We start from the raw sequence: 27,613 nt of genomic DNA, 5'->3' as shown, positions 1-27,613 counted from the left end.
ACCAAACATCATTCCTAAATTTGGAATCGAGGACTTCACCAATCTCTGAACTGTTATTGGTCTCATTCCGGAAATGAAACAAATTTGAGGTGTCAAGATGGGTGAAAAGTCTCTGAACCTCCCAGGGGTGAAGTCCATTCCATCAAGCCCCATACAGTCTTCGAGAACTAATCTGGAAAATGTAGTATGGGGAGACAGCCACATCTTACGCCATAAAAGAAGGGGGGCAACCCTCACTGTATCCTCCAAACAAGCATTGGCAATGCAATAGGTCTCGCCTTTGCAAAAGTTTGAGCTATTGGCATTGTAAATGGCAAACCATCTATGTGTTGGTTTTGAAATCAGATCAGTAAAAGGCATTGTCATTTACAATGACAGTAGCTTAATCTCTCGCAAATGCGAGACCTATTGCATTGCATTGCAAATGCTTGTTCACTGCAGCAGCCAGCAGGCTTTTTTTCTGTAGAACGGACTCAACAACGCAAGCCTGGCTCGTAGGTTGGGCTTGCTGTACTCAGCTGCCCAATATTTTAGTCTCTGGTATCACTCTTCTCTTTTTTGAAGTGAGTTCCGTGCCCACGTACGATCAGGGCGTATCCCCAATACCACCGCTCTCCCAACAATGATCTCATAGAATTACTCAATGTTTTCCATTGTGAGCAGGGTAGCTACTCAATCGACATGCAGGTGTCAAGCTTTCCGAGAGACTATGTTTACGTAGATATCTTAAAAGAGCGTCGCCGAGTCACAAAATATGACGGGCCAGTGTCCGTGGGCCTCTGAAGTGAGAAGCCAATGAGAGGCTGCAGCGGTGCTGGGAGGGGGCCCGGTACCTGCTGCGCGTGTGGAAGCGGCCACACGGGTGCGCTGCAGCCTCACTGTACCGTCGCCTCTCCTGCAGCCGCCTGAGAGCATCTTCTGAGCGGAGCCCGGTGGCGCTGCCAGCGCTATATCCTCCTCCAGGAGCCGCCGACCCTTCATCTCTGGAGCACCCATTAAAGGCGCCCCCCTCAGGCAGCGCTTCGCCAATCGGATACGGGCTTTATTGAGCTGGATGCAACTAGTGCCTGCGCTGATCGGCAGCTCCGCTCTCTTCGCAGGTACCTGAAAAGTTTGCCTGTCCCGGAGTCTCTTGGACTGGACTTGTTCGTGGATTGTCTGCGTGCTTCGAGTTTCCCCGCGGCCGCTGGAGATGGCCATGCCGGGAGCCGGGCTGGCGCTAGCCCTGGGCTGTTTGATGCTGTGCCCCCGAGAGGGCACGTCGCAGCCCGCCGGCGGCTGCCACGCCGTGCGCACCGCTTTCATCGCACTCCAGCCCGGGACGAAGGGCGTACCCGAGAGCCCAGTGTCAGGTGAGAGGGGACGGGTACTCCACGGGTGAGGTGGATGGGGGGTAGAGTTGGGCGAGTCAGCAAAGAGTCGACCTTTGGCTCAAGGCTCTGGCTTGGTTCTAAGAGGCTTGTAAGAGGGAACCTCATCGCATATTTATCCAGCTATGTCATGTAAACGTATGTTAAACTCTCTTCCAATTAAAAAAAATGGCGTGTTTCGTAAACATATGGAAGTGTTTCTCCTTAGTACATCGGATTATATCACTGCATTGTGAGGTATTAATTAAAAGTGATGATAGTTTTTAAACGTGAATTTACAAAACATTGCTGCGCCCCTCAGTTTGTCTTTGTCATTCCACAACCCATTGGCAAGGAACCTGCCTTTGCACCCAGCCTGGCACCGCTGAAGTATCTACCATCTCAGAAAATGTCTAAGTCATAAGGTAACTTGTGACAGATCTGAGGACCAGGTTTGTCCCGGTCACAAGTTACCTTATGACTTAGACATAAGGTAACTTGTGACCGGGACAAACCTGGTCCTCAGATCTGACCCGCACTGCATCTGGTTGACCTCGAACCTCGCCTTTGCCCAGGTGTGCCAACCAGTTCCCCGGGTCGCCTTCTCTCCTTTATTACATCAAAGGTTCGTGCTTGGTCTTACATTATTTGTGTATGAGATTAGTCCAGGGTTGGCAGGCAGAAGCCACAGAAAGTTCGTCTCGAGGGGCCAAGTGGACCCGTAGCTTATCCAGGCTTTTAGTGGCTCACCCACCTCCGATGGGGGATGAATGCCTCTGACACTAAACTGGAACCTGTCAGTGATGGTGGAGATAAGGGCGTGTCAAGCGCGTGAAGTTTGTGCTTTAGCATTTCCGGCAAGGGGCTTGAAGCACTGGGGTTCCAAGGAGTGAGCTTTGCCATTTGCAGGGAACGGCTTAATGGGAAGAAATGTCAGAAATGGTGGTGACCGTGTCCTAGCGCCTGCAGGGATAATGTTCTTAACACCTGTGACAACTGGCTCTTGGTACCAAGACGGACTGCGGAGGGGCGGCGTGCACTTGCAAAGACACTGCTCTGGCAGTAAAGGCTGCACCCGCGAGGATGGAGATGTGAAACTTGCTGGGGTCCTCCGGGTCTAGCACGTGGCACCAGCACTTGTGGTGATTAGAGGGCCGTTCTTGCGCGTGCAGGAGGGGTCCAGACACCTGCCTGCAGGAGTTGTCACCGGTGCAAGGAGGAGCAGAGTGTGGCTCACGCCCACCCCTGGTGGCCGCCTGTACCAGTGGCGAGCAGTCGCCACCGCACATTTAAAAACGCATCCTTTGAACAAGTGACATTGTGGAGCCTCTGTGCAATGCGCGCAGAGTAGAGGATAGTAGGGGCAGTAAGGGAGGGGTCAGTGCAACCCTTTACACTCTGGAGCGAGGCGCGAGGGTCGCCTGACATTTAAGTCTTGTATACATACAACTGGAACTTTGTGACTGAAATACAGCTGGCTGGTCGGAAGTTTTGCAAAGTGTCGGTGATTGGCTGACTTCAACGAGGGCTATATCCTCTGACACTACTTTAGCGAAGAAAGGTACTGGCAGTGCCAGCAGAGGCCCTCTTTAGCTCCCAGTTTTGGGTATGTGTCACTGGCATAGTCCATTGGCGAGCAAGTTAACCTACTGACACCGATTTCAGGAGATAAAGCGGGTTGTTTCGGGAGTAGCTCGTTGTCTTTCGGCTGCAGGAGTCGAAGCACTTTCTTAACCCCCTTCCCTAGGGAGACTGTGTTCGCGTGTGCATGCAACCATTGAACCTGGAACCGGCTCATAGTACGAACACATCTTCGGCTATGTCTTCAGTTTACTTATGTTATGAAGGACTGGGGGTGGGGGTCGGTATGTGGCCACGTCCAAACTCGGGGACCGAAAAACCCCACCTACACGACTGACTGTGAAACGCACATGCAGATTGCGTGTACAAAAGAGTGCATGTTTCGGTAACGCTGCGCATCTAACGTACGGGGCTGTGCCAAGCTTGGCTTTGCACTGACAGTGGCAGATTCTTGGAATATATATGCCATCGAGACAGAGTGCATCCCATTGTTTACCTGTAACCCGTGCTTCCAGTGATGCTCTTTTTACACGTTCCCTCTGCACACAATGCACTACCCAAGCCGCGAAGACGGCGCGTGTCCAGAGCACGCGGCACGCAGCTCTCACGGATGCAGGCGGTTTCCTTATCGCGAAGTGACCGCGGTACTGTGCGCACGTGCTCCGATACAGCACGAGGATAGGCTGCAGAATGAAGACACAACTTTATATTTTGGGTTTTATATGGCTGACGGATGGCCCCAATGACTTAGGTGATATGATGTACAGATGGGCGAGCCCAGAGGCGCAACTAGAGCCAAATTTCGGGGGGGGCTGAGAAACAATTTCGGGGGGGCTGAACTTTAAGCAATAGGCAGAGTGGAGCTGCAGGGGCTCTTAGAAGGGGTCAAACAACAGCGAGGCCTCATTAACATGCAAATGGTCTTTTAAAGACCTGTGAAGTGCTCGGGTGCGGACGCTTTTTTGCCCGGGAAGGTGTCTCATCCCGGGCTGCCACACACGACGGGGGGGGGCTGAAGCCCTTTGAGTCCAATGGGTGTTGCGCGCCTGGGCGAGCCAACAAAAGGGGAAGCCGAGCCAAGGTTCTGACCTGGCTCTAAGAGCCTGTGCACGAGCCGAGCCTTGAACATATTTGGGCTGTAAATCCTGCAGCAAACATCATGTCAAAATATGATACGTCTCTTCAAAATTCCAAAAACCATATTTATGTAACACACAGAAGCGTTACTCCTTAGTAAATCTGCTTAGATTGCCACATTGAGGGGTATTTAAGATCATTTGCTTTTAAAGATGAACTTAGAAACATTCCTACCCCTCCCGACGATAATGGAATTTAAATTTGGCATAGATTTTAATCATACATGAAGCAACATTATAGTCTGTTAAATAAAACACAAAAAGTTGTTGTACGGCACACGCCCTTAACTCTCGTATTGAAAGGTGCTCTCATATGTGATAATAAAGAAAAATTATATTTGCCTACAGTCACACAATTTGGGAGCAGAGCAGCCGGGATTTATAACAGGTTTTCTCGTTTCACATTGCAAAGTTCAGCCTCTAGATGGGTCTATGTTTCTGTCTCCTGTTTCATAATAAAAGTTCATGTTTTGTCTTCTACTCTTGGTGTGCGAGGTTAGAGCGTGATGTCAGACTGAAGCCATATGATAGCCTGACTAGTTTTGGGCAAGAGGGTCCAAGAATATCTTGAGCCGGTCCATAGCCGGGCATCCTACTCAAGCCTGGCTTGAGTTTTCGCTGGCTCGCCCATCTCTAGCCAGGTGCCTCCATGTCAACGGAGCACCTTTCCATTTCCAGGGTTTGCTCTTACATGTCATTGTTCTCAAGTGTGTTAGTCCAATTGGCTCAATTATAATGAACCAAGACTATAGCTCCCAGAATGCACTGATTTGAAAATCAGCGCTCAAAAAGTTGCGTTTCAATGACAGGGACTTATCTGGTCACCCTACCCACGTCATAAGTGTGACCTTCAGCTGGAAGTGGAGTTTTAGCTAACACTCCTCTGCATGGAGGTGTCTTTGAGCCCATACCTACAATGGTAAAAGGGAAACTGCGCATCCCATAATGCATTGTTTGACCTCATAAGTGACAGGATTAGCTGAATGGGTTATACATAATATGGTGGCACCTGGCACACTACATTTTTATAGTGGGGGTTGGGAATGAGGTTAAAATCCTGTCTTTGCCCCTACTGACCAGCTAATACCGCTCCAGTCATTCATGCATATTATTAGCAAGTGTGTATCTAGTTTATTAGTTTTTATGTTTTTATTCTTAAAAACACAGTTTAAAGGTGCGTTTAGTTGGTGAGTGGAGGGGTCGTACAGGCAGCTAGTTCATGTACAACATAACTGCACAGTGTGGTGTGTAGAAATGTCCAAATCCCACTTTGCTACCCCCTCCTCGTCACATTCAGCTTTTCATAATCTGGCCTCAGCACTCCCTCCCTAGAGACACTGATCTGTGCACGGTACCCCATGGTTATGACGCTTCTGCTAACAGAAACATGTCAGCAGGAACAACACGTCCCCTCACCGCCTCCTGTGCAGCAAATGTTTGAAACCACCTTAGTTACTATTACTAAAGAGGCTGCACTCCGTGTCTGGATGGATTACTTACTGCTGCAGATCTGCACCTCCTGTGAGATCTCATTGGGATCGGAATGAGTTACTTGCAGGGTACGGCTTCCTTGGCGTCTGCTGAACTCGCTGGTGTGTTGAGAGCTTTTCTCCAGCTCTTTTTACCCACCATGCATAGCACCCCGGGATGGCTGGATATCTTTGAGCGGCTTCGTGTATGCCTTTCAATGCAGCGGTCCATGGGTTACATGAAAAAGATATCCTTTGTGCAGCATCCTTGAAGGGAATTACTTTGGGAATAACTAAACCGGAGATTCTGCCACAGCGCTCTACAATTAATAAGAAAGTATGGCTATGAAAGATAGCAAGAAGTAAAAGTTGCAAATTGGAATTCTATCATTGTTAAAATATATATGTATATTTTAATTGCACTTTTGTGAAATTGGGGGTAGATCAATATTATTCAGCAGCCGAGCTACAAACTGATGTGGCAAGGCTGTTTACGAATTTTAAATTGGGGAACCTGCACATTGGTGACAATAAATGGCTCACTTGTGCCAGTAGCTCGAAACACCCGTTTTGCCCTTCTGTGACTGCAAGACCAGAGATCCAGACTAGAGGAGCGCTAGCCCACCAATTAACAGGAAGAGCCGAGCCAAGGCTCTGGCTTGGCTCTCAGAGCGAAGGGGCGAGTCGAGAAGTGAAAATGTTTCCCATGTAAATTGTGCAGCAAAGATCATGTAAAACTAAGATAAAATCTCTTCAACATTAAAAAAATGCACTTCTTTAACACGAGGTAGCGTTTCATCTTAGTAGATCAGATGATATCACTGAATTGAGAGGTATTTATTAAAAGTGATAGGTTTGGGAAATCAACAGAAACATTCATGTCCTTCTGCCCCCGCACTCCATGCCATTAGTGAACTAAAAGGCAAGTCCGCTGTGATGTGCACCATCTGCGTGGCTTAGATTCTAAGGGCCTAATTACGAGTCTGGCTGTCCGAGGACCGCCAGACTCATGGTGACGCGGCGGTGGCAGTCTTGCGACCACCACATTACAAACCTAGTGGCCGTGCCGGCCTGTGACCGCCGACTCTGCCAGGGAACCGTTGTTCCCTGGTGACTGCAGGAGGTCAAGAGGCATCTATATGCTTGGCGGGATCCTGCGGTCCCGCCAAGCATATTGCGAATTTCATCTCTGCCGCTGATTTCATGGAGCTCTTTCCTCCATGAAAACAGTGGCGGAGATGAAAGAAAGGGGACCCTGTAGGGCCCCGTTGTGCCTCACACCTTGTGGAGGCACACTGTGCATGCGCAGAATTTCCAGCTCGGCATGGACTTTCGAGTCCATGCCGTGTTGGAACTTCCTTTGATTTTATAGGCACCACCATGGGAACGGCAACAAAATCACCCGCCAATGACAAAAAAGTCATTATTTGGCTGGCGATTCTCACACGGGTTTGGCGGTGCGGCCCCGCTGCCACACCATCAAACTCGTAATCAACCCCTTAGTGTTGATGGAGCAATGTTATAGTCAACTTAACCAATCAGAACAGGTTTTTGTACAGTGCACATTCCGCGAAAATGTATTTGAAGATGCTGTCTTATGTAACAATGAGAAAAGGAGGCTCGGGGTACTAAATAAAACATTTGCCTAGGCTCACACAATTTGGTCAAGCAGGGAAGCAGGGATTGATCCCAGCTTTTCTAGTTTCACATTGTGCAACTCAGCCACTAGATGGGTTTCTCATTCTCCTGTTTTGCAATGAAAGACTTTCTTTTTCATTCTTGGCATAAGAAGCTACACCATGGGTAGCAGGCAGAAGCCAAATGATAGCTCGGCTCGGTTTGGGTTTGGGTGTCCAAGAAGACCTTGAGCTGAGCCAGAGCCAGGCATCTGTCGCGAGCCTTCGGTGGCTCTCCCACTCTAAACTAAACCATTTACTTTTTATGTCTAGGTCTACTGTCAAACCAAAACTCTATTTAACGCCCATTTTTATAGAGTTTAACCCTACCACACTTTCTGACGCACTGACCCAAGACTGCGACTATATACATTTTTAAAATCCTTTCTTGATTTGTAATTGGAATTACATTTTTTTTATTTTTTATTGTGTAAATTGCTTTCTTCAACAGTAAAACATGAATACAATGATTTACCTCGAGGCAGTTAACATGTCATTACTAAACTCAATGTTTCTTGTATTATCAACCTCAAAGTGATAAACTGCTAAATTCGCCCTCCCTGAAGCTGTAAACCTACTGGTTAATCGTTGAGCCAAATTAACTATTAGGATTCCATGAGTGGCTCAGCACTAGGTTCCGTCGCATACTGTAAGTCAGTCCAGAGTGGCTTTGTTAAAGTTCTGTGAATGTTGGTGCTGGGATACGGGAACCTTCAGCAAACCCGAACTGAGGTGCTTTGTGGACGCTCTGTGGATGTCCCAGTAGTGGGGTAGCGGTGCGTTGGACAGGTCCGAGAAAAGATCACCTTAAGAGCTCTGAAAATGACTTAAAGGTCAGATATCAGCACACGGTGCAAGACAAAATAGAGAGGCATCGGAAATCTATGTAAGTTGTAAAGTGGCAACCGTTGGTGTAGTTCAAGTATTGTATGTGTTAAATTCCAAAGATGTCGAATTTTACATAGAAAAAGTAGTCTCAGTCAGCCAGACTTGGAAAATTCGTTCTAGATATTACTGATCCTGAAGTCAGCCAATGCTGCTGTTAAAGTCCCTGTCCCTTTTTAGGTCTCGCTTAGCGACGCAGCGCATGCACTGCTCGCTTGCGTGACTATTGTCGTCGGTTTTGCTTTGGAAGCGGGGTGGAAGCCGCACCCATGCTTCTGATTGGCGCGGGTCAAAAATGCATGCTTTTCATTGGAAGTGAGGCATATTTTGTTTCCTTCCTGTCTCCTGATCGCCATGCCTACCCGGACAGGCGATGTGCACGCTTACGGCTCGCGGCGTTTCAGCACAACGCGTGCATGGCGCGCTTTCACTTTCCCTCCCTCCCCCCATCGGGCCCCTCCTTCTTCCATTGTGTGCCAGTGCTGGTCAGAGCCCGAATCCAGAGCGTGGAGCGTCAGGAATGCCACAGGAACCTCAGAGAGGTGGAAATCTGCCGTGACCCACCTGACCTCGGCGACATGAACGCCATTGAATCATCCTCTCCAGTGCATCGGAACCTTTCTGCCGGTGCCTCCTGTGAACGAAACCATACTCTGATGGTTCTGAGTAAGTAAGTGTGTTGATAATGGTTAGTCAGTTGAACACAACGTGCAAGCTCTCAGGAATTTCAGATCGGACAAACACATGTTGTTGTAATGGGGTTTCCATGACTCCGCATCCTATCTGTGCTTCTTTCAGAGCTGCGATAGGCATTCTTTTTGGCAGCAGTATCTAAATTTCTCATTAATGAATATTGCTGCTGGTGTCAGTATGCGGAGACAGCCTCATTCACCCAAATTGCATATTACCTCTGAGGAAGCATAAAATGAGCCGCTTAACTGATATATCACATTCGAAACACCAAACCCCAGCTTTCTGGCTCCTATGCAGGATTCCCCACTTAGGTATTTCTAATTTGCGTCCATTCAGGGTTTCCTGTGCCTTATGTCAAAAAGTATTAACCTGCACGACCTGTTAACAGTCAGGGGCCCGGCACACATATGCAGAGGCTTCCTAGACCAGTTTAGCCCTTTACATGCGTTCTATTTGCAAAGAGTACTTTGGATGTACACCTGTTGGTCCCGTTCCTAATTCCCGTGTCGTCTTTTCTATTGTCTGTGCTACAGTACACGACCCTGCCCGTACCCTCTCATTAAGCTCCATCATGGACGAGCACTTTGCCAGGGCCGGTTTTGGTTCCCAGTCCGGCCCTGATCCCTGGTCTCCTCTGTACCTATTTTTAGACTGTTTATCTGTTGTCCTCACTAAATCTCATGATTATTTTTACCCACCAACTAAAATTGAGTAAGAAGCTAAAAATCTCAAAATCTTAGATTGCCAATAATGTTTGATATGGTGCTTGCCCTACAAAGCAGAGGGTCAACATCTTTCCGCACTTTTACTTGACACGTGGTTCTAACTCCAGAACTTTGTTGGTGAAACAACCAACTACCAGACTACATGGTGGGGCTATTCCACCCCAAACCTTTTTTTATATAACCTGGTACCCTAAATAAAAAATGATGAATTCCAATCTGTTCCTTTTTAGACCATCTGGAAAAAAATTCATACACAATATTAGTTATTTTTATTTCGAAGTGCAATTCTAATATTGTACATTTTATATAATTTATTTAAAAGTGTGAGACCATAAAGCACAATTATGATAAGCCAGTGTTGGCTCTCACTGCCCAGTTAATATTATGCTTAATTTCCTTTTTCACATATCCTGTTACACTTAGTGGCGCAACAATAAAGAAGGTCATCTAGCAATTTAAAACCGCTGCTCATAGCTTCACGAATCTTGCATCTGATTTTTGGAGTCACAGCGCCTTGTACCACACACATCTTTGCTAATGGGAGGCTTAGCTGTGGAAACAACTGAGCGTCAATAGAACTCACACCATATTCACCATGGAGTATCTTAGGGCCGCATGTACAACCATTTTATTTTGCAAGTCTCTCATTGCAATTTTTTGTAAGTCGCAATTAGAGACTTTCAAAGTGAAATGTACTAATGTGTCTCAGACACATTAGCGATTCCCAATGTACCTGCCTCATCAATATTCATGAGGCAGGTCGCATTTGGCGACCCATTGGGAATAGGCAATAAAACAGGGATGGTGGCCTGCTGGAGACGGCAGACCACCATATCTGTGTTTTTTTTTTTTTTTTTTTAAATAAAGCAAAATATTTTATTTTTTTAGATGCAGCCCGTTTTCCTTAAAGGAAAACAGGAAGCGTTTCAAACAGAAAAAAAATGAAATGTTCTGTTGATTATTTCAGGTCGAGCCTGAGTAGCGCATGTACTTCTCTGCAAGGCATGCTGTATTCAAGAATGAACTTGAAGCCTCACCCACTCTCCACCAATATTTTTCTTTGGCTTGTGTCATTGTCCTTCGTAAATGCTGGCTTCTGATTATTGGGCTTGTTAGTCCCTCCTTAGTACCACCTTGTCTTCATTTGTAACCTCCCTTGAGTACTTGCAATTTTACTTCTGTTGTTACATGGTGTGTTGATTTTAGTCTGTAAGCACTATTTTCTTTAAGGAGTTTCCGATACTGCGGGCACGACGCACTTTCCTGCAATCTTCAGCGCGCCATGCGCACTTTCACTTTCAAAGCAGCCCCGGACAATCGGGTCGCTTCCTTGCAATAAAAATAGGTCTGGCATTGCAAATATTTGTTTGTAAAAGCGCCCGTATGGCGTTTTTACTTTAATATACGCCACACCCCTTTCTTTAGACGAGCCGACTCTAAAGAAAGGTGCTCAGACACTATTAAAGTGAAACTGCGGCATAGGACACTCTTACAAAAAAAAGTATTTGTTTGTCAACTTGACAAACATATGCTTTTTTTTTTTGTAAAAGGGCCCCGTACAACTCTTTCACTTTAATGATGGCCAGGGCCTTTTCTCTAGACGCGGCTCGGCTAAGGAAAGGGGCATGGCCGACATTAACGTGAAAGCGTGGCATCTAGTGCTTCTCCCAAAACTGCATTTGCAATGCCAATAGCTCAAACTCTCATAAATGCGAGACCTATTGCATTGCAAATGCTTGTCATAGGCACTCGCCAGTTGCTTGGCCAATATTTCGATGAGGGCTTTTATCTGGAAATAATGACTGGCTCTCCAGTCAGTAACGCTCAGTCGGATTCTTGTTATCACACTGTATCCTGTGCTTACTTATGCTGTGATTTATCATTTCATAAAATAATTTCACCAAGAAGGTAGTCGACTTTTCAGAATATTTTCCTCTGTTATCAGGGCACCCCCAAAACTGTCTCTTGGTAAGCTCACCTCTACACTGATACACCGACTCCTCCTGCCTTCATTTCGAACTGCGGGCACCACAGTGATTGTTGTGGGTGAGTGGGGGTCTCAAGCTGGTCCCTGTCCCCAGTCCCACTCATTAAACGCCATCCTTGAGCACGTCTCTAATCAGAGGCGCAACTAGAGCCAAATTTCGGTGTGGGGGCTACAAAAAATTTCAGGAGGGGCTGATTCTTCCAGCAATATGCAGAGTGGAGATGCAGCGGCTCTAAGAAGGGGTGAAAACACAACAAAGCCTTGTTAGCAAGTAAATGGGATTTTAAAGACCTGTGAAGTACTCGGGTGCAGCTGTGTGTGTGCCGGGGAAGCCATCGCAGCCGGGCTGACACACATGACGGGGGGGGCAGGACTGGCTTTAGGGCAGTGCAACTGGCGCTGACCTGTAGAGGGGGGCGCTGTGACTCGGGGGGGGGGGCTGTGCTTACCAATATCTTATGATAGGAGAGATGAGGGGCACTTTTGCAGGTGATAGTGAGAGAATCCGAGGAGGCAGTCAAGGGACATGGGGGGGCGCTAAAAGTGATTGTCGCGCTGGGCGCCACCAGCGTTAAAACCGGCTCTGGGGGGGTGCTGAAGCCCTTTGAGCCCAATGGGCATTGCGCGCCTGTCTTTAATATCTGTACAATGCCTTCAGAGCCTTGTGCAACTGCTTCCGGCTCGGCCATGACCCACAAGGATCAGAGCGTCGGGAGTGTCAGCATCTGCACGTGCAGCTGGCGCATGGTCACCCGCTGCAAGGATCTGATTGGACAATAGAGAAAGGAAGTACACTAGAAAGACTAAACATTATAAGCGCCTCCCAGGATTTCTTACAGGAGTACAAATCTTGTGTTGAGGCAGCAAATTGTGACAGAGACACAAGAACCGAGTTGAATCTAACTCAGAAATGCTTCAGCCGGCCTTTGAGACTGGGGCATGCTATATGAAAGGATCTCCTGGGGCTTGGGATAAGAAAATGGAATTTGCTAGTTTGCATGAAGAAATAAAGCATATTGTATGCACATTTCAAACATAATACCGAATAATGTACAGGACAGGATCGCTGCCGTCCTCCAACTTTTTTTTAAGTCATCCTATATATGAACACGTTCGAAGCGGTTTCTTGCCCCTCCCATTAGCGTGTTATAATCGCTCAATAAATAACCGTATCCAAGCACTGTTTCACGTTTACATTTTTATCTTGAATTTGCACTGTTCCAGTGCTATTTTGCACTATAAAAAAGATGAAAAATTAAGCAATGTTTCAGACCAACAGTTACAGGAAAAAGTGTCCTCAAATGAACTTATCATTTTTCTCCCTTTAGCTAACAGTAGCACTGACATTTAACACCTGCTGTTTACATTGGTTCGACATTACAGACAGCAGTTGTGATTTCTAAAGAGTTTTAAAATGCTTTTATACACAATTTGTGGCATGTTCCCTTTGTTGCCGTTCTTTGTAATTTGACAAAGCATTAATATATGGTGTTTACTGAGAGTAGGAAATGTGGCGCTTTAAAAAACCCATTCTTTCTTAACTTTTCAGTAATGCCAGTCTTGTTTTTTATTACATTCTGGGGCTTGCCGTTCTCATTTATAATTGTATAAAAACAATTACCAATTCAAAATGCACAATTAAATCCAGACCTGTCTTGCCTGTTCCACTCACCGCCTGTGTTTGTGAACTTGGAATCCTCAAATGGATTTGAAGCCCAGATGATCCCGGGCTGTTTCAGACTCTTTACAGCTGTCAAAATATCATCCCTAATTTATGAATGTAAACTGTGCCTTGATATTCCTGAGTGTCTAAATATACTTAGGAGGTCGAGGGGGAGTTCTCAGTCCCACCCTCAGCTATCACACAGTAATAACACTTGAGGCCCTGAATATCTGATGGTGACCCCACCTCTATCACTGGCGATTCCCTGGACCTTTTAGGATTCTGGGTATCAGTCAGTCAGTCAATGATACTTTATTCGATAAAAAATTTCATCATAAAAGTAATATACAGTATTCATGACCTGTGTAGACACATGCTACTAAATACAAAATATATCTTCATTAAAAGTTTGTACAACACCAGGTCACATAAAAATTTCTAAATACAGAAAATACTAATTAAAATACATCATTTTACTCTGCGTAACAACACATTTCACCTACTAAATAAATAGCAGTGGCCACTAACCTAGCCCTTGAGCCATTCCTTCATTGTGACGTCCCGGCCTGCATAGTGAGCAGGAGTTTTAATCTCCTCATACGAATCACCCAAGCACTTCCAATAAATTTGGCGACACCACACACCATTGATGAAGAGGATGTGTCGGTACAGAGAACTCGCAGTGCCATTACGTGACATCGAAGGCCCAAGCGCCTGCATAAGGGTTTTAACCAAATTCTTCTGGATACTCTGTAAGCCGGGCAAGCAAACATAAAGTGCGCCACAGACTCACTAGGGGCTGCACAGCACGGACACCCCTTTGATGAACTACCTTGTGCAGTCCACCCGGAGGTAAAGGCATTTACAGGTAGGGTTCCATACCTAACTTTTAAGTATAATGATCTATCCAGTGGTTTCTCGATGTAATCAAGGAATAGTTCAAATTGGGATGTCCCCTTTATCTCTAGGAACCGCTCGGTGAGAGAACCCACAGCACCTCTACGCAAGCTCTCCAGCTGGACCCACTCCCAATAAAGCTTTTTGATAACTAATTTCGGGGGCGGGGATTGGCTCTTCCATAGATCACTTAGACCTATAAGTCCCACCAGCTGCCGTAGGTTACTCAACCACTTGATCCTGTTGCCTTTATCCAACAGGATAAGTTCGTCCAATGCGTCAGCATAGTTCTTGAGCTCCTCCGTCCTTCTCAGCCGTGCCCAAAATAGTAGAGGGCGTAGGCGCACTAACTCTTTAAGGGGGCGCCTGCCCATATCTAAACGTAATGGTGTCAGTGGGGTAGAAGCTGGTAAGGCAACCAGATCTCTCAAGAACTTGTTTTCTGAGGTGATTAAATCCTGGACATTCTCGAACCCCCAAAGTTCCGAGCCGTACAGTGCACTTGGCAGAATTTGGCCTTCATAAATGGCTAGGGCCGGGGCCGCGGGTTTACTCACTGACTCCCTATGCTCACGTAATACCACCCCAGCAGTTCTTTTAAAATTTAATAACATTTTAGCCAGATGGTCGTTCCAGCGCATCCAACTATTCACCCTAACACCCAAATAATCAAAGGACTCCACCATATCCAAGGACTCCCCATTGAGCGAAAAATTATTCCGAAATCTTCTGGACGGGGAGAGGGCCATTAGTTTCGTTTTCGAGGTATTAATTGTAAGGCCCCTATCATTACAAAAATCACTAAAGCGATGAAGTAGTTTTTGAAGACCAGCCGGGGTTTTTGAAATCAGAATGGTATCGTCCGCGAAGAGGTATCTTAACTCTTCCTTGCGATGTAGGAGGCCTGTAAACTGTCTAAGCTGGCATGCATATAGACAGCAAGTTCAGTTGAATCTTAACCGGAGTCCCTCACAGAAACCCCGGAGAAGGTGCCCGCTTTGACCCAACTGCTCTCAGAGCTTCTCATCACTGGTGGTTCTCTAGCATTGGCCATATTTCCGGTTCCTAATTCTCCCCTGCCCATCAGTTGCTGGTGATGTGCCTCCTTGCACAACTAACAGCTGTCTGTCTGCTTTGTACTTGTACATGCATGTGTATGGGAGTCTGTGGTTAATTAGGATAATGAGTATGAAACCTTCACACTGAAGCGGTGGCATCACTTTCCTGATGTATTGGGTGTCTGTGCACAGTGTGAGAAGAACCTCAGTGGAGTCCACAGCGTTGCCTTAAAGAGGATGTTGTCCTTCGTTTGGCAGATTCCTCAGGTCTAGAATCGCTTAACTAGAACCTCTCTAAAGAAATCCTTGTCGTCTGTGTTGAATGCGGTCTCTCGGGTGTTTCTAGGAGCTTCAGCTGCTGCTGCCGCTGTGTTGGAAGCCCATGCATGTGTGCATGTGTGTGCATGTGAGTCCTTGATGTGCACAGGGCACTTTGTTTAAAACTATCTTCTGCAGTTCTTGTTGGACAGCCTTCTTACCCGCTTCCAGCAGTAGGTACAAATGGGCTATCTCTTATAATGCTCTGATGTCTAGTCACGCCCACAAGAGGTTTGTCACACAGTGACTGAGCTTTATCGCTGAGACCGTGTTTAAAGGGCCTCTAACAACACTATCGGTCAATAATGTGCAGCCTGACTCTACTTCGGCGCATTACGAGAGAATCCAGCTCACTGGCTACCAATGGAGCCGAGAAGAAGTCCACTTACCACCTGGTATGGCAATGTCTTTGGTACCCTGCAGTTGTAGTGCTGCCCTCTTCAAAAGGCTAGTCTGTGCCCTATGTAGCGCAAGACAAAAGGGGCCCTATTTACAATAAGCCTCCATTCTACCTGTATGCGTGCTCTGTGTGCTCTTTTGGTTTTCTACTGTGTATTTTGCGGCTTCACTTTCACTAGTATATAAAACTGGAAACATCTGCTCACCTAGTTTCACTTTTCACTTCATGAGGGGCGTAAGGGGTGGGACGAGGAAAGAATGAAGAGGTGATGTTTGTCGTCATGAAAAAAAATGCAAATTTCAAGATCCAAGAAAGGAACAGTTTTATAAATTGTAATTCTTCTCATTCTTGATGGCTGGAGTGAGCACAAGCCTGCCCCAAGTGGAGGAGTGAAATGGGAATGATAACCATGAACGAACCCTACAACTTGCCATATTAGTATTTGTTTCCAGTCATTGAGCGAAACTCTGTCTTGTGTGCACACAAGTTTGCAAGGACTCGGTGAGTTATGCGGATAAAGTTGTTAATTCGTGCCCCCACAGCATTCCAGAGAGCTAACGATCACCTGTAGAGGAAATACATTTTCAGATATTGCATGCATGTTTATCATGTGCCCTAAAACATGCGATGGGGCATTTCATTGGTACTATTCAGGCCTAAGATTGACTGTAATGGAGGTGACCGTGATAATCACTGATGCGATCAATGCAGTCTGGATGTTTGTTGTAGGTGTTGTTTGTCTTGCATTCAGATTATGTTCTGCTTGTTATGTACTTAAGCAAAATTATAATTTCACAATTAAAAAGGTCTCTGATTGGAAAATAGCTTTTTCTAAAAATGTTCAATCCGTTTTTAGTGAATGTTGCGCGTGTGCTTTCTGGTCTGCCTCAGTCTGTGTGTTGAGTTAGAGTTATATATATTACTATGGTTTGTCTGGCTTCAGTTGCACTAATGCGTAATGCTGGTAGCGCATGCTCATGGTCCAGTGTGTACCTGCACTATGATGCTTAGATCCAGGTATTACAGCATCTGGCTTCTGTGGCCAACATTGTCCACCAGAGAACCCCCGCTTTCCGGCATTTCTTCCGCCCATGTTAGTATCTAAACCTTTTCTAGATCTTTGGCATTTCTCTCTTAGTTGCTAACATAGATGTATAAAATAGAGAGTTATTTGCTGAAGTGTGTGTTTGTGTATTATGAGGATGCATCTTTACTGGAGCAGACAATCACAGCTGTTAAGATGTAAACTTTAGGAACAGAGAGCTCTGTGCACCAAAAAGAAACATGAATATTAGATGACTGTGAATTGTTGACTTGGGTCTGGGCTTTCATATCCAAGAAAAATAATTAACAAGTGTGAGTCTGATACGTAGGAAATGTTGGTTGACGACAGTGTAGTCTACAGCACAGATCGATAATATCACAAGGAAGCTTCCTCTTTGTAGTGCAACCAGCACAGCGACCAGCAAACCGCAAGGACAACCTAACCTGTAAGTGTAGGAGCAAGATCATCCAACATTCACACAGTGGAGCGGAACTTGAAGATGCGCTGCGCAAATGGACAAACACTGGGCAGAGCCATATTTATAAAACATACGCAAATGATGTCATTGGTAGTGTTTATGTTAAAAAAGAAAAGTGTTAGCGCAACTCCAGATGTTGCACCAAGGAGCTACAATGACCTTGTTGTACATTGTGCTAGATTTGTGCTTGAGGTTCACCATCCAGGACCAATTGCAATGCAAGGACAGCTGTCCAAAGGTTATCCAGGGAAAATGTGCAATAAGTGTAAATGATGCCTTACTCAGAGGAATATCAGGCTATATTCTGCTTGTTCCAAGAGCCACTTAGTGGTAAAAAAAAAGTATACGCAGGTCGCATTATTTTACTAGTTCTTGTGTTCCATGAACATCTATGGATGTTTGCACTATTACTATGCCCCTTATGCATAGATCGTAGCGGGAGTGTTGGCGCACCGCATCACAAAGCGATTGTAGCGCTGCACTTGTGCCGGCTTCCAGCCCAAAACCGGTTTTGCGTGTGCTTGTTGACAAGTTTTCAGTGCACTGCGCTTCCAAAAGTATAGTAAATCCTGGCATAGTGGCAGGACTAGAAGTGTGATCCTGGACAAGCAGTAAGTGAATCCTGGACAGACTAATATTGTTTTTTACGATCACAAAATTGAAGTTCAGATATGTATAGTTTGAATTCAAAGTATACATCTTTGTTCACATTTAAAATAAGATGCCCAAGTGGCGTTTAAATAAACAATGTGTATTTTGGAGAATTTAATTCAGATTTCTAACTGGTTGTTCTTATGTTCTTAAAAGGCCGATGAGACAGCGGCTGTAGGAGTACTGCATTAAGAACATCGCCCTTTAGCATGCGTGGGGTGGTCGGCCGTCCAGAGACCTGTGCTGTCTCGGTAGTAAATAACGTCCTGGTTTCCTCTGGCCAGACTCGTCCAGCTTTACATCTGATTTTAGGATCACAAAATAATGTGTTGGCCAGCGTATGCAGAAATGCTATCCGATTCATATTAGGGCTTTAAATGCAGGTGAACGACAATGGCTCCCCACCCAGGATACCTTCTAATAATACAAATCTGCCATTTGCACTCATTTGTTGGTGGTCAATTACATACGGTATATTTTTGACTACCCCCACTAAGGCATCTCTCACATAAGATGAATAAACCATTTATTCTCCCCATCTCTGGGCTGATCTCCGTAGCTCAGTCGCATTTTAGGGGGTCTTATGAATGTGAGCATATCTACACACTGGCATCTTTGGTAAGCATAAATCTGATATCTTTTAGCCCCCACCCCAATGCCAAGTACAATCCATGCCAATAAGGTATAAGAAAGCGGTTCATATTACCCGATGTCAGTAATCAGAAACAAGTATATAACACTCTCCCCCCAACGCCTGATCTTTATAAAGCACAACCTTTCCATCTATACCACACCACGCTAGTCCACCAGTCACACTTTGTGTGGCCACAGAGTAAACCGGTAAAGTTCAGAACCAAGAAAACATTTCCCAAATCCCATACTCTGGAATTGTTCCAAAAAAGCAGAACATTAAGAGTGGGTGGACTGTTGTAACTGCATCTTTTCCAGTCGTGGAACCCAATCCAAAAAATACACCCCTCTTCAAATCCCCTCATATCAGGAGGATTCCAAACACCAATCACAGGCAAAAGACAAATCGCTACCCACAAAAATTAGGCATCCGTCCAGTCATTCAATAATAATATCAGAAGTCATTGGAGTTACCTCAAGCATCTTCTTGGTGTTTCCTTCCACCTCCTACCCAGTCAGCCCAGCATCCTCCTCATTCATACCCGCCACTAGAACCCTTCATCTGTTGTTGTCACTCAACTCACAGTGCTATTTAATAACAACAACCATACGTGACTGCTCTAACTCCGTCAGCCTGTTCGCCATCTTCCTACGGTCACACCATCTATTGCGCCACTTCTACCATGCTCTGGTTGACTGCTCCCTATGATCTTGAGGCACCGAGTACCCACGAGCCTCCAGCCAGGCCTATAGCTATGGTACAGTCGTGAAAAGTAAGAGTGATCTTCATGGATGATGTGTAGCATCATCAGGTAAAACAAAGCTTATTTAAAGTCTTGCTGATGCAGGACCCCTTTCACCACAATAAAAGCATTCCTCTGTGGCTGCACCACATTGGCGTAGTCCGGGAAAATACTCCCATTGCTTCTCCCATCGTGCCAGGGACTGTGAGCGTGGGCAATCTGCAGGATGTTTTGCCTGTCGCTGAAAATAAGCAGGAATGCTACTATCTGTGGGTGGGGGAGGCTCAGTGCCAGAGGGGCCCGTGGGACCCGATGAGCCCACTTCACTGAGAACTTAGAAGGTCTGCTATTCAGGACAACTTGCAACATTCAGTGCTCCATATATAAGTCTGTGTTGTGTCTTTCGACGCTCCAAGGTACCCCAATATAGCCCATGTTATGCCTGGAACACCCTTTGACGTCATGCACATGGTTAGCCAATACAAACAGTTCCCTGGAGATTTACTGACTTTATTTTTGTAGTTCCTTAACAGTTGGGCGAACATTAGCCAAAACAGATTCATTTTCGGCCACACATGCTGCCAGGTGTTTATCGTCTGCCTGAAGCAGTCCTACCTCTAGGTCCACATAGACTGTTTTTAGTTTGAGCGCTGCATCAGTCTCTGTGGTGGCAAATAGAATTTTGTCACTGTGTTTCTCCACTTTGGACCTAGCGTAAGCTCCAACCACACCACTCTTAGAAAGAGACCATCAAGTCTTTGCCTGTCATTGACTTGGAGGCCTTGGTACACAGCATCATTACTCTGATTTGTAAAGTGACACTTTTGGAGGGAAACCTTTCCTTGGAGAAGAGTTACGCTGTTTCTATGATGTAAAGTACCCATCTAGGCTCTAAGGTGTGGGGTCTGCTGACAAAGCCCAGAGATCTTCCTTTATATAATAAACCTCAACTTACCAAGGGGAGGGTGGTTAGGCCTTATTGTTCCTTTTCCACTGTCTGTATATGATGACATCCCCCTTCATATTCTATGGTATTGTGACAATGCTAACTGATCTAGGTTTATACATTTTGCTGCTGATAGAGGCCCGTTTATAGAGCATGATAGTTAAAATAAATATTTTAAACTATACACTGACTCTGACAATCCTTATTGTGGACAAGTACGAGGGAGTGAGCGAAAGGGTATGTCTTTCTACCGCGATTTCTGAGAGTCGGGAGTGTTGTGTTCTGGGTTGTCTAATCATTTGTAGCTTCGTGATTATGTAGGAGAATGGATGCAACACTATAGCTAGTCAGTTTTGGGATTTTGGGGGCTAAGGTGATAGGAAGGTACAACCCCTATACACGAGGTACTGTTTTCCTGCTCATAATTCTGTGTATGTGCAGAATCCCTACAATACGGTGCCACCAACGTTTGGTCTGGTTCTTATCTGCTAGACTCCTGAGTAGCGCTTGTGCTTGTCCACAATCACTTCACTTCTGTTTCCGGAGACGGTATAGCCTCCTATATTGTGATATTTTATAAAGGTTTGTCAAGCTTTAATTTTAAAGGTCTTTCTCTTACTTTTAGACCTTTGTTGCGCTGCCACGCATAGGTCATTCTGTTCTTTTTTAACATGGTGATTATTATTGCGCCTCCTAACCGCGCACCGTTCCGCTAACAGCTTGGCAACAGCAAATATTGTTTAATGGTGCCCTTCCACACCCAATGACTTCGGTCCGTTTAGGCCCTTTTATCAATTGATGGGGCCACTTAGCCCGTTTTGGCTCGGTACACCCCACACCCATCTTATCTCACTGCCACAGTCCTTGAGGTTCATGTATTACATATTTCCTTAGTACGTATACCTAGAGCTGTTATTCAGTTTGTCGCGCAACTTCCAGGTGGGACCACCTGGAGCTGCTGCGCAACCACCTGCACCTGGTGGTGTGGCCGTCAGTCCTCTGTTAATTCCGTAATGGACAAGCGTCCCCAGAATAAGGATGAAATCCCTTATTGGCTTGCTGAGAAATTTGCACAACTTGAAAGTGTTTTTCCAAATACCACACCTCTAGAGAAGCACAGGATTCTAACTATCAGTCTAACACAAAATCTGGTTCCCAAATTAGCTGATTGTAACACTTAGGGTAAAATGTTTGTAGCGGTATATTCGGTGTGTTTCGGCACCCCCTTAATGACCGTTCCCCCATCCGTAATCAAGCGTGTTCAGGAGGAACATGGGGCTGAAGCGGCCCTGGAGTTGGGAAAGAGACTGGTGGGGGTTTTCAACATAGTTTGCGATATGATCCTGGCTAATGTTAGGGTGATGCTGTGTGCTTACAAGTGGAGGACCGCTTGGAGTCTGTGGCAGACGCAGACAAGCAGCACGAATTGCCAAAGATTATTGCTAAACCTTCTAAATCCATAGGGCGCAATAGTCTGGGAATCAAGCCCTTTACTCAACCACAAAATCAAACGCAAACTCAGAATCAACAAAAGGCCCAGACTGATAAAGATGGGCGCCCGTTCTTTCCTGAAAGGAACTGGAGAAATAAAAAACAGGGGCAGCAACAACAGAAGCAGGGTTTGCGCACTGGTTCGCCGACACCCGAGTCTTCTAAGCATACTTATGACTTGTGCAATCGTGCAAAAATTAAGACTCCTGATAGATTTCAAGTCCCTGATCAGTGCTCTCCTCGTTCTTTACAGGACACATCGGGCTCTCAAGTTGGTGGTGGAGAACGCCAGGATCGTGGCAAAGGTCAGCCCACACAACAGGGGATGAGATCTACCTCGACAGTTTGACGTTCAAGCCAAACAAGAGGATCTGCCTCGTTTTAGACCCCCATATCAGAAGAAGAAAGTTGCAGCTTTGACAGCGAAATATGCCTCAGACGGTGAGAACACATCTCCTAGACTGGACATGGGCAGTGACTCTGCTAGACAGCGCATAGAAGGTTACCATAGTGCGGGAAGCACTGCGTCCCTGTCTGGAGGCGAGAGCAACTGATACATTCATTACAGTAGAGACAGCTGATACACGAATTGCCTCCCCGGATAGACTCTATGACATAGTCTTTCAAATTGAAGGTGATATACAGCATACAATCACATTTTGTTAGCAGAGGCAGATTGGCCACCTCCATTTGTGCTTTCCACTCCCAAAGGGGAAGACATGATACTTCCGAGTTTTTCGCAATATGTCCCTGAGGAACATGCAAAGACTTTTGCAGCCGAGTGGGCTTTGGCACTTGCTCCAGCTGTGTACTGTAATCAGGTGGGCTGAGATAGAGATTCTCCAGCACATGAGATCCCGTTACGTTCTCTGCCACAGCCACAGCCGCAATATCCAATCAAACGTGAAGCTAAGGCTCCCATTTGTGATATTCTGACTCCGTTGGAGTATCAGGGAGTGATTGAATCCTGCGGATGATCGATGAATAATCCCCTTTTTCCTGTATCGAAACCTGACGGATCGTATTGCATTGTCCTAGATTCTCGAAATTTGAATAGTCATTGTCGTACATTTGCGGTACAAAATTTGCACAGCTCTGCATTAGTGAACACACTAATCCGTCAATTTTTTAAAACTACAATGGATATATTCAATGGTTTCGAGAGTCACAACTTGGCTCCTGAGAGCAGTGACTGGACAGCCTTCACCGTTTGCATATGTGGTATAAGAATAGCCCTGGGGCTTTTGCTGTACGTGCTGTGTCTTTGCTACCTATATATATATATATATATATATATATATATATATATATATATATATATAGAAAGGGGGTATCACGGAAAGAATACGTACACTTATTCATGGAGAGAGCACATTTAATTACCCTTTCAGAATTATTAAATAATAATAGCATACATCTGGCATCATTTACAGTATATCACAAGGAAACAGGCGTCTAACAAAGAAAGATACAGACACATATATCACATACCATCAATACAATATATAACAACAAACAATTAACCCAAACAAAAACATTTTTATGGGAGTGTCCCCTTAAGAGGTATCAGGCGGACCACTCGGAGGTAGTCAAACAGAATAATGGGGAACACAAGCAATGTGGGGAAATATAACCCGAACTTTGTTACATGTGTCCCAGCGACAGTCTGTAAATCATTGAAACTCAAATGACTCCTCCATTCAATATCTGTCGACGTGACCACGTTTCAGCCACAAAGAACTTCAGGCCTCTTCAGGACAGGGGTTAAATGGCAAATGTATCTTCCAAATTTAGAGCATAGACCCTGATGTGTATTCATACGCTGATGATATTTATCTGATTGATGATGAACTGATGCCTCATCTTGTCCGAGTCGACCGCATTATTTTGTTGTTTGCCGACTATGGATACAAATTCAATTTCACAAAATCACACATCGCACATTTTGCGGTGCTCTTTTTAGGCTATGAGCTCAACAATGAAGGTAGGGGGTTAGCCCCACACTTTCTAGAGAAATGTGCACAATTGAGACCTCCTTCTACACTGAAAAAGCTTCAGTCTTTGCTGGGATTTTTGAATGTTGGGAGGACATACGGATATGTGACATTACAACGCATGCCATTACATCGCATGCTGTTACAACACATACCTTTACCCCGACTTCTGTCGCGGGAGCGCTGGAAGTTGGAATAGATACATTTTCTATTCCAACTCCAGTGTGTGCAACAGTAGGGAAGGTGTTGGAGTTAAATCCAACACCTTCTACCCACTGCTGCACACCTTTTGCGTTGCAGTGGTATGCGATGTAATGGCATGCCCTGGAACCATTGCATTGTAAAGGCTGTTTCCCGGACACACATTCCCGATTGTGCCCAGCGTATCAAACCGCTACATGCGTTGATACAACCTACATTTTCTTCAGCCAGCTGGCTTCCGGAAAATACCTCAATTCTGCAATCTTTGCAATCAGATTTGCTTGCTATTAACTCCTTGTTGACACGTGACAATGCCACAAACCTGGTGATGCGTATAGTACCAGGGACGGTTGGTTTCACTTACTTGACGTTCAATGAGGGAGACACACTACCTATGCTTACAAATCTAATTCATACACATCGGCTGAAATGCGGTTTTCCAACACTGAAAAAGTTTTGACAGCGGTACAGATGGCGATTCTGAAAGAACGCTCTCTGGCGCAAGGTAAACGCATTCTTATAGTCATGCCTCTCCCTGCTTTAGAAGCAGTGACTAAGGTGAGAATACCAAACTCTAAGGCTTCACATCCCTGTTGGATTCAATGGGCTGCATCTTTGACATCGGTTGATGTCTCGTTTACTTTTGATCCTGCTCTTTAGACACAGGAGTTCTTACAGTATGAACATGTTCATCCTCCTCCTCTGTCCTTGCTTTCTTTGGATGAATACAAATGTATCATCTATACCGATGGATTGGCTCAACCGTCTGTCGGTTCTAAACACGCTTATTCAGCGGCTTGCGCTATTGTGGCTGGTACAATTGTCAATGGAGAATTTAGGTCTTCCATAGTGCATACGCAGGCACTTGGGGACTATACAGCTCAATTGGCAGAGCTGCATGCTCTTGTTCTCGCTCTTGAGTTTGCTGAACCTAATGTGAATGCTCTTATTGTATGCGATTCTTACTACTATGTCCAGTCTTTTAATGATAACTTATTCTTTTGGTCACAAAATGACTATAGAGACTCTAAAGGCAGCGCAATTAAGCATAAATTGCATTGGGTTGGAGTGGCGGAACTTAAAAAACATATCCCACTAACGCAGGTGATCCATTCTCTTGGCCATCAGCGTGTGGGAGTACATGCTGTTGGTAATTCTTTGGCTGATGAAGTGGCCAAATCTGCAGTAGCCATTTGTTCCGTAGCAGCAGTTACAAGGGCTATGACTAACATTTATAATTACATTTTGGCAGCTATCGCTGCTACGAAGGATGGAACTGCTCCTCCGCAGGGCTTCCCTTCAAAGTATTCTTATAATTTATCTCACAAAGAAGCTCCTAATGCTAAAATTTCAAATGTTGAGGATCGGCTGATTCTCAACATGGACCACAGACCTGCTTTGATAATTGCAGCACACGAGGGCAAAGCTTCTGCTCATGCCGGGCTGTCAGTGACAATTTCTTTTCTACAGCAACGTTACTGGTGGCGTGGTTTATATAAACAAACCCGTAATTATGTACTTTCGTGTGACATTTGTCAACAGATTAAGCCATCTATGGTCTCGCGCCCACCACAAACACAGCTGTGTATATCCAATCAGCCTTATGGCTGTGTGTATCTTGATCACTGCGGTCGGTTCTCCTCTGATTCTGCATATAAGTATAGCTTGGTTGCAGTTGATTTGTGCACTAGATTCCTTTGGGTTTGGTCACAACGCAGTGCTGACGCTCGAAATGTCACTAGAGATTTGCGCGTCTTTGTCGCAATGTTTGCCTGTGGCACCTTCCATTCTGACCAAGGTCCAGCGTTCGCCTCTAAGGCGTACAAGGACGCAATGATGTCAATGGGGGTGCAGGTACAGTTTTCATCTCCATATAGGCTTGAGGACAATTTCATAGTGGAGTGAATGAACCGTGACTTAAAGCAATTTTTGATAGCTGGATTCTTAGGTACTGGCATGTACTGGATGGCCCACTTGTATTGGGTTCAACGTGCACTTAATAATCTCCCTAGAAGATCTCTGGTTGGGCGGACCCCGTACGAAATGTTCTTTGGCATTAAAATGTTTGTGCCAGACCTTGGTCTGGACGATGCGGTGGCTGCTGCAACCTTTGATGTAGATAATCAGTCTACTATGTTACAGGACCTACAAAAGACCCGTGACAGCTAAGCAATTAAACATTTACACTCTTCCAATGATGCTGCACCGCTAATTCCAGTAGCCAGCTGGCTTCCTAAGATTGGAGATCTGGTTCGAAAAAAGCTGGAGGACAAAAAAGAATTTGGTCCCTCTTATCATGCACCTGTTCCGGTACTTGGATTGAAGGGTACTCGTACAGTCATTTTACCACCTTTACTTGGTCGCAAAGACAACAGGTACACATCAGTGGACAATGTCAAGTTATCCCGTCTGGCCGATTCTGAATAGTGTCACGCCTGCTGTTTCGTGCAACACAATTTCATTGAATCTGCTGACATCATCCTCTTTCACTATTGCCCGTGTGGGTAAGGGAGTGATGGACACTGCTATTGACCTTTCACCTGTCCTGCCTCCATCTTCCAATGCAGATGTCGAGTATACTTACCCTACAGATGAGTCTAATAGTGAGGTGCCGATCAGTCCTCAACAACATCACGCTGACCCAGCACTACCTCCTCTAATTAACAGAACTGCAAGCGGTTACGTTGGAGATCATGCCAGCTTCTCTTCTGACTCATCCTCTTCGTCTTTCAATTTGACACTTCCACCAACAAAATTGTGTATTTTTATCTCTTGGATCAAGAAGACTTACCTGGTCTCACCCTGGTCCTACAGCTGGTTGGTGCTTATCCTGATTTTCCTTTTCATGTTAATTGGATTTGCGACAGTGTTTTTCTTATTGATCAATGGTCATTATTTGCCAGGATGCTCTACTGTGAACTCGGTCGACGGAGTTCTGGCACAGCATACATTGTCCCATATCATGAAGTGTGATCAAACTCTTGTTAACATTTTGGCTTTCCCAGTTGCATATGGCATCGTATATGATAAAGTAGATTTTGAAGTCCACGGCCCGACGGAGGTCCTTAAGATACTTAAGATACCATACATATTTCGCGTTTCCTTAGGAGGTCCAAGGGAGTTCTAAAACTCTTCAGGATAAGTTTGCTTATGTTACCGATTTATAACACGTCTAATCCAGAATCCTATTTTTTTAAATTGTATTCATCATTACAGCCCAAATTTATTCTTACCCATACTAAATTGATCTTTTCCACGTCGCTTAGAACTGAATTGGCATAACAGGGCTATGATCACAGGAAGGATACAGTGGAATTTGGGGCACTAAAGCTTGGCAGGTTCAGGGCACTGAAGCTCTGCATCGTGCCTGCCTGATTCCGACTCACATTTTATTTTTAAATGATAGTACACCAGACCCCTTTTTTTTGGCTTTGTGACTGCTAAAAATGTGAATATCCCATCCATCCCCTGCTTAGCGGAATATGACAATTGGCACGTACAAACTAATTATACGATCGATATTTTACAAGCTTTGTTTCGCAATGACCCTTTTAATATTTCTGAAATTGACCAATCCAGTTGGTTGGTTTGGCCAAC

General features: G+C 45.3%; 1 protein-coding gene across 2 annotated transcripts in view; it reads left to right on the top strand.

The window, feature by feature from the left end:
* Nucleotides 1–916: 916 nt before the first annotated feature.
* Nucleotides 917–27,613, top strand: part of GPC3 (glypican 3) — a 3,264,744-nt gene continuing 3,238,047 nt past the window's right edge. For both annotated transcript variants that reach the window (XM_085606673.1, XM_085606674.1), the window contains exon 1: nt 917–1,352. In XM_085606673.1, coding sequence (XP_085462799.1) covers nt 1,193–1,352 — 160 coding nt within the window. In that variant the 5' untranslated portion in view covers nt 917–1,192. The remainder of the gene's footprint in view (nt 1,353–27,613) is intronic.

The sequence above is a fragment of the Triturus cristatus genome, chromosome 5_2 (assembly GCF_964204655.1).
Source record: "Triturus cristatus chromosome 5_2, aTriCri1.1, whole genome shotgun sequence".
Taxonomy (NCBI): Eukaryota; Metazoa; Chordata; class Amphibia; order Caudata; family Salamandridae; genus Triturus; species Triturus cristatus.
This window is presented reverse-complemented; position numbering and strand designations above follow the sequence as displayed.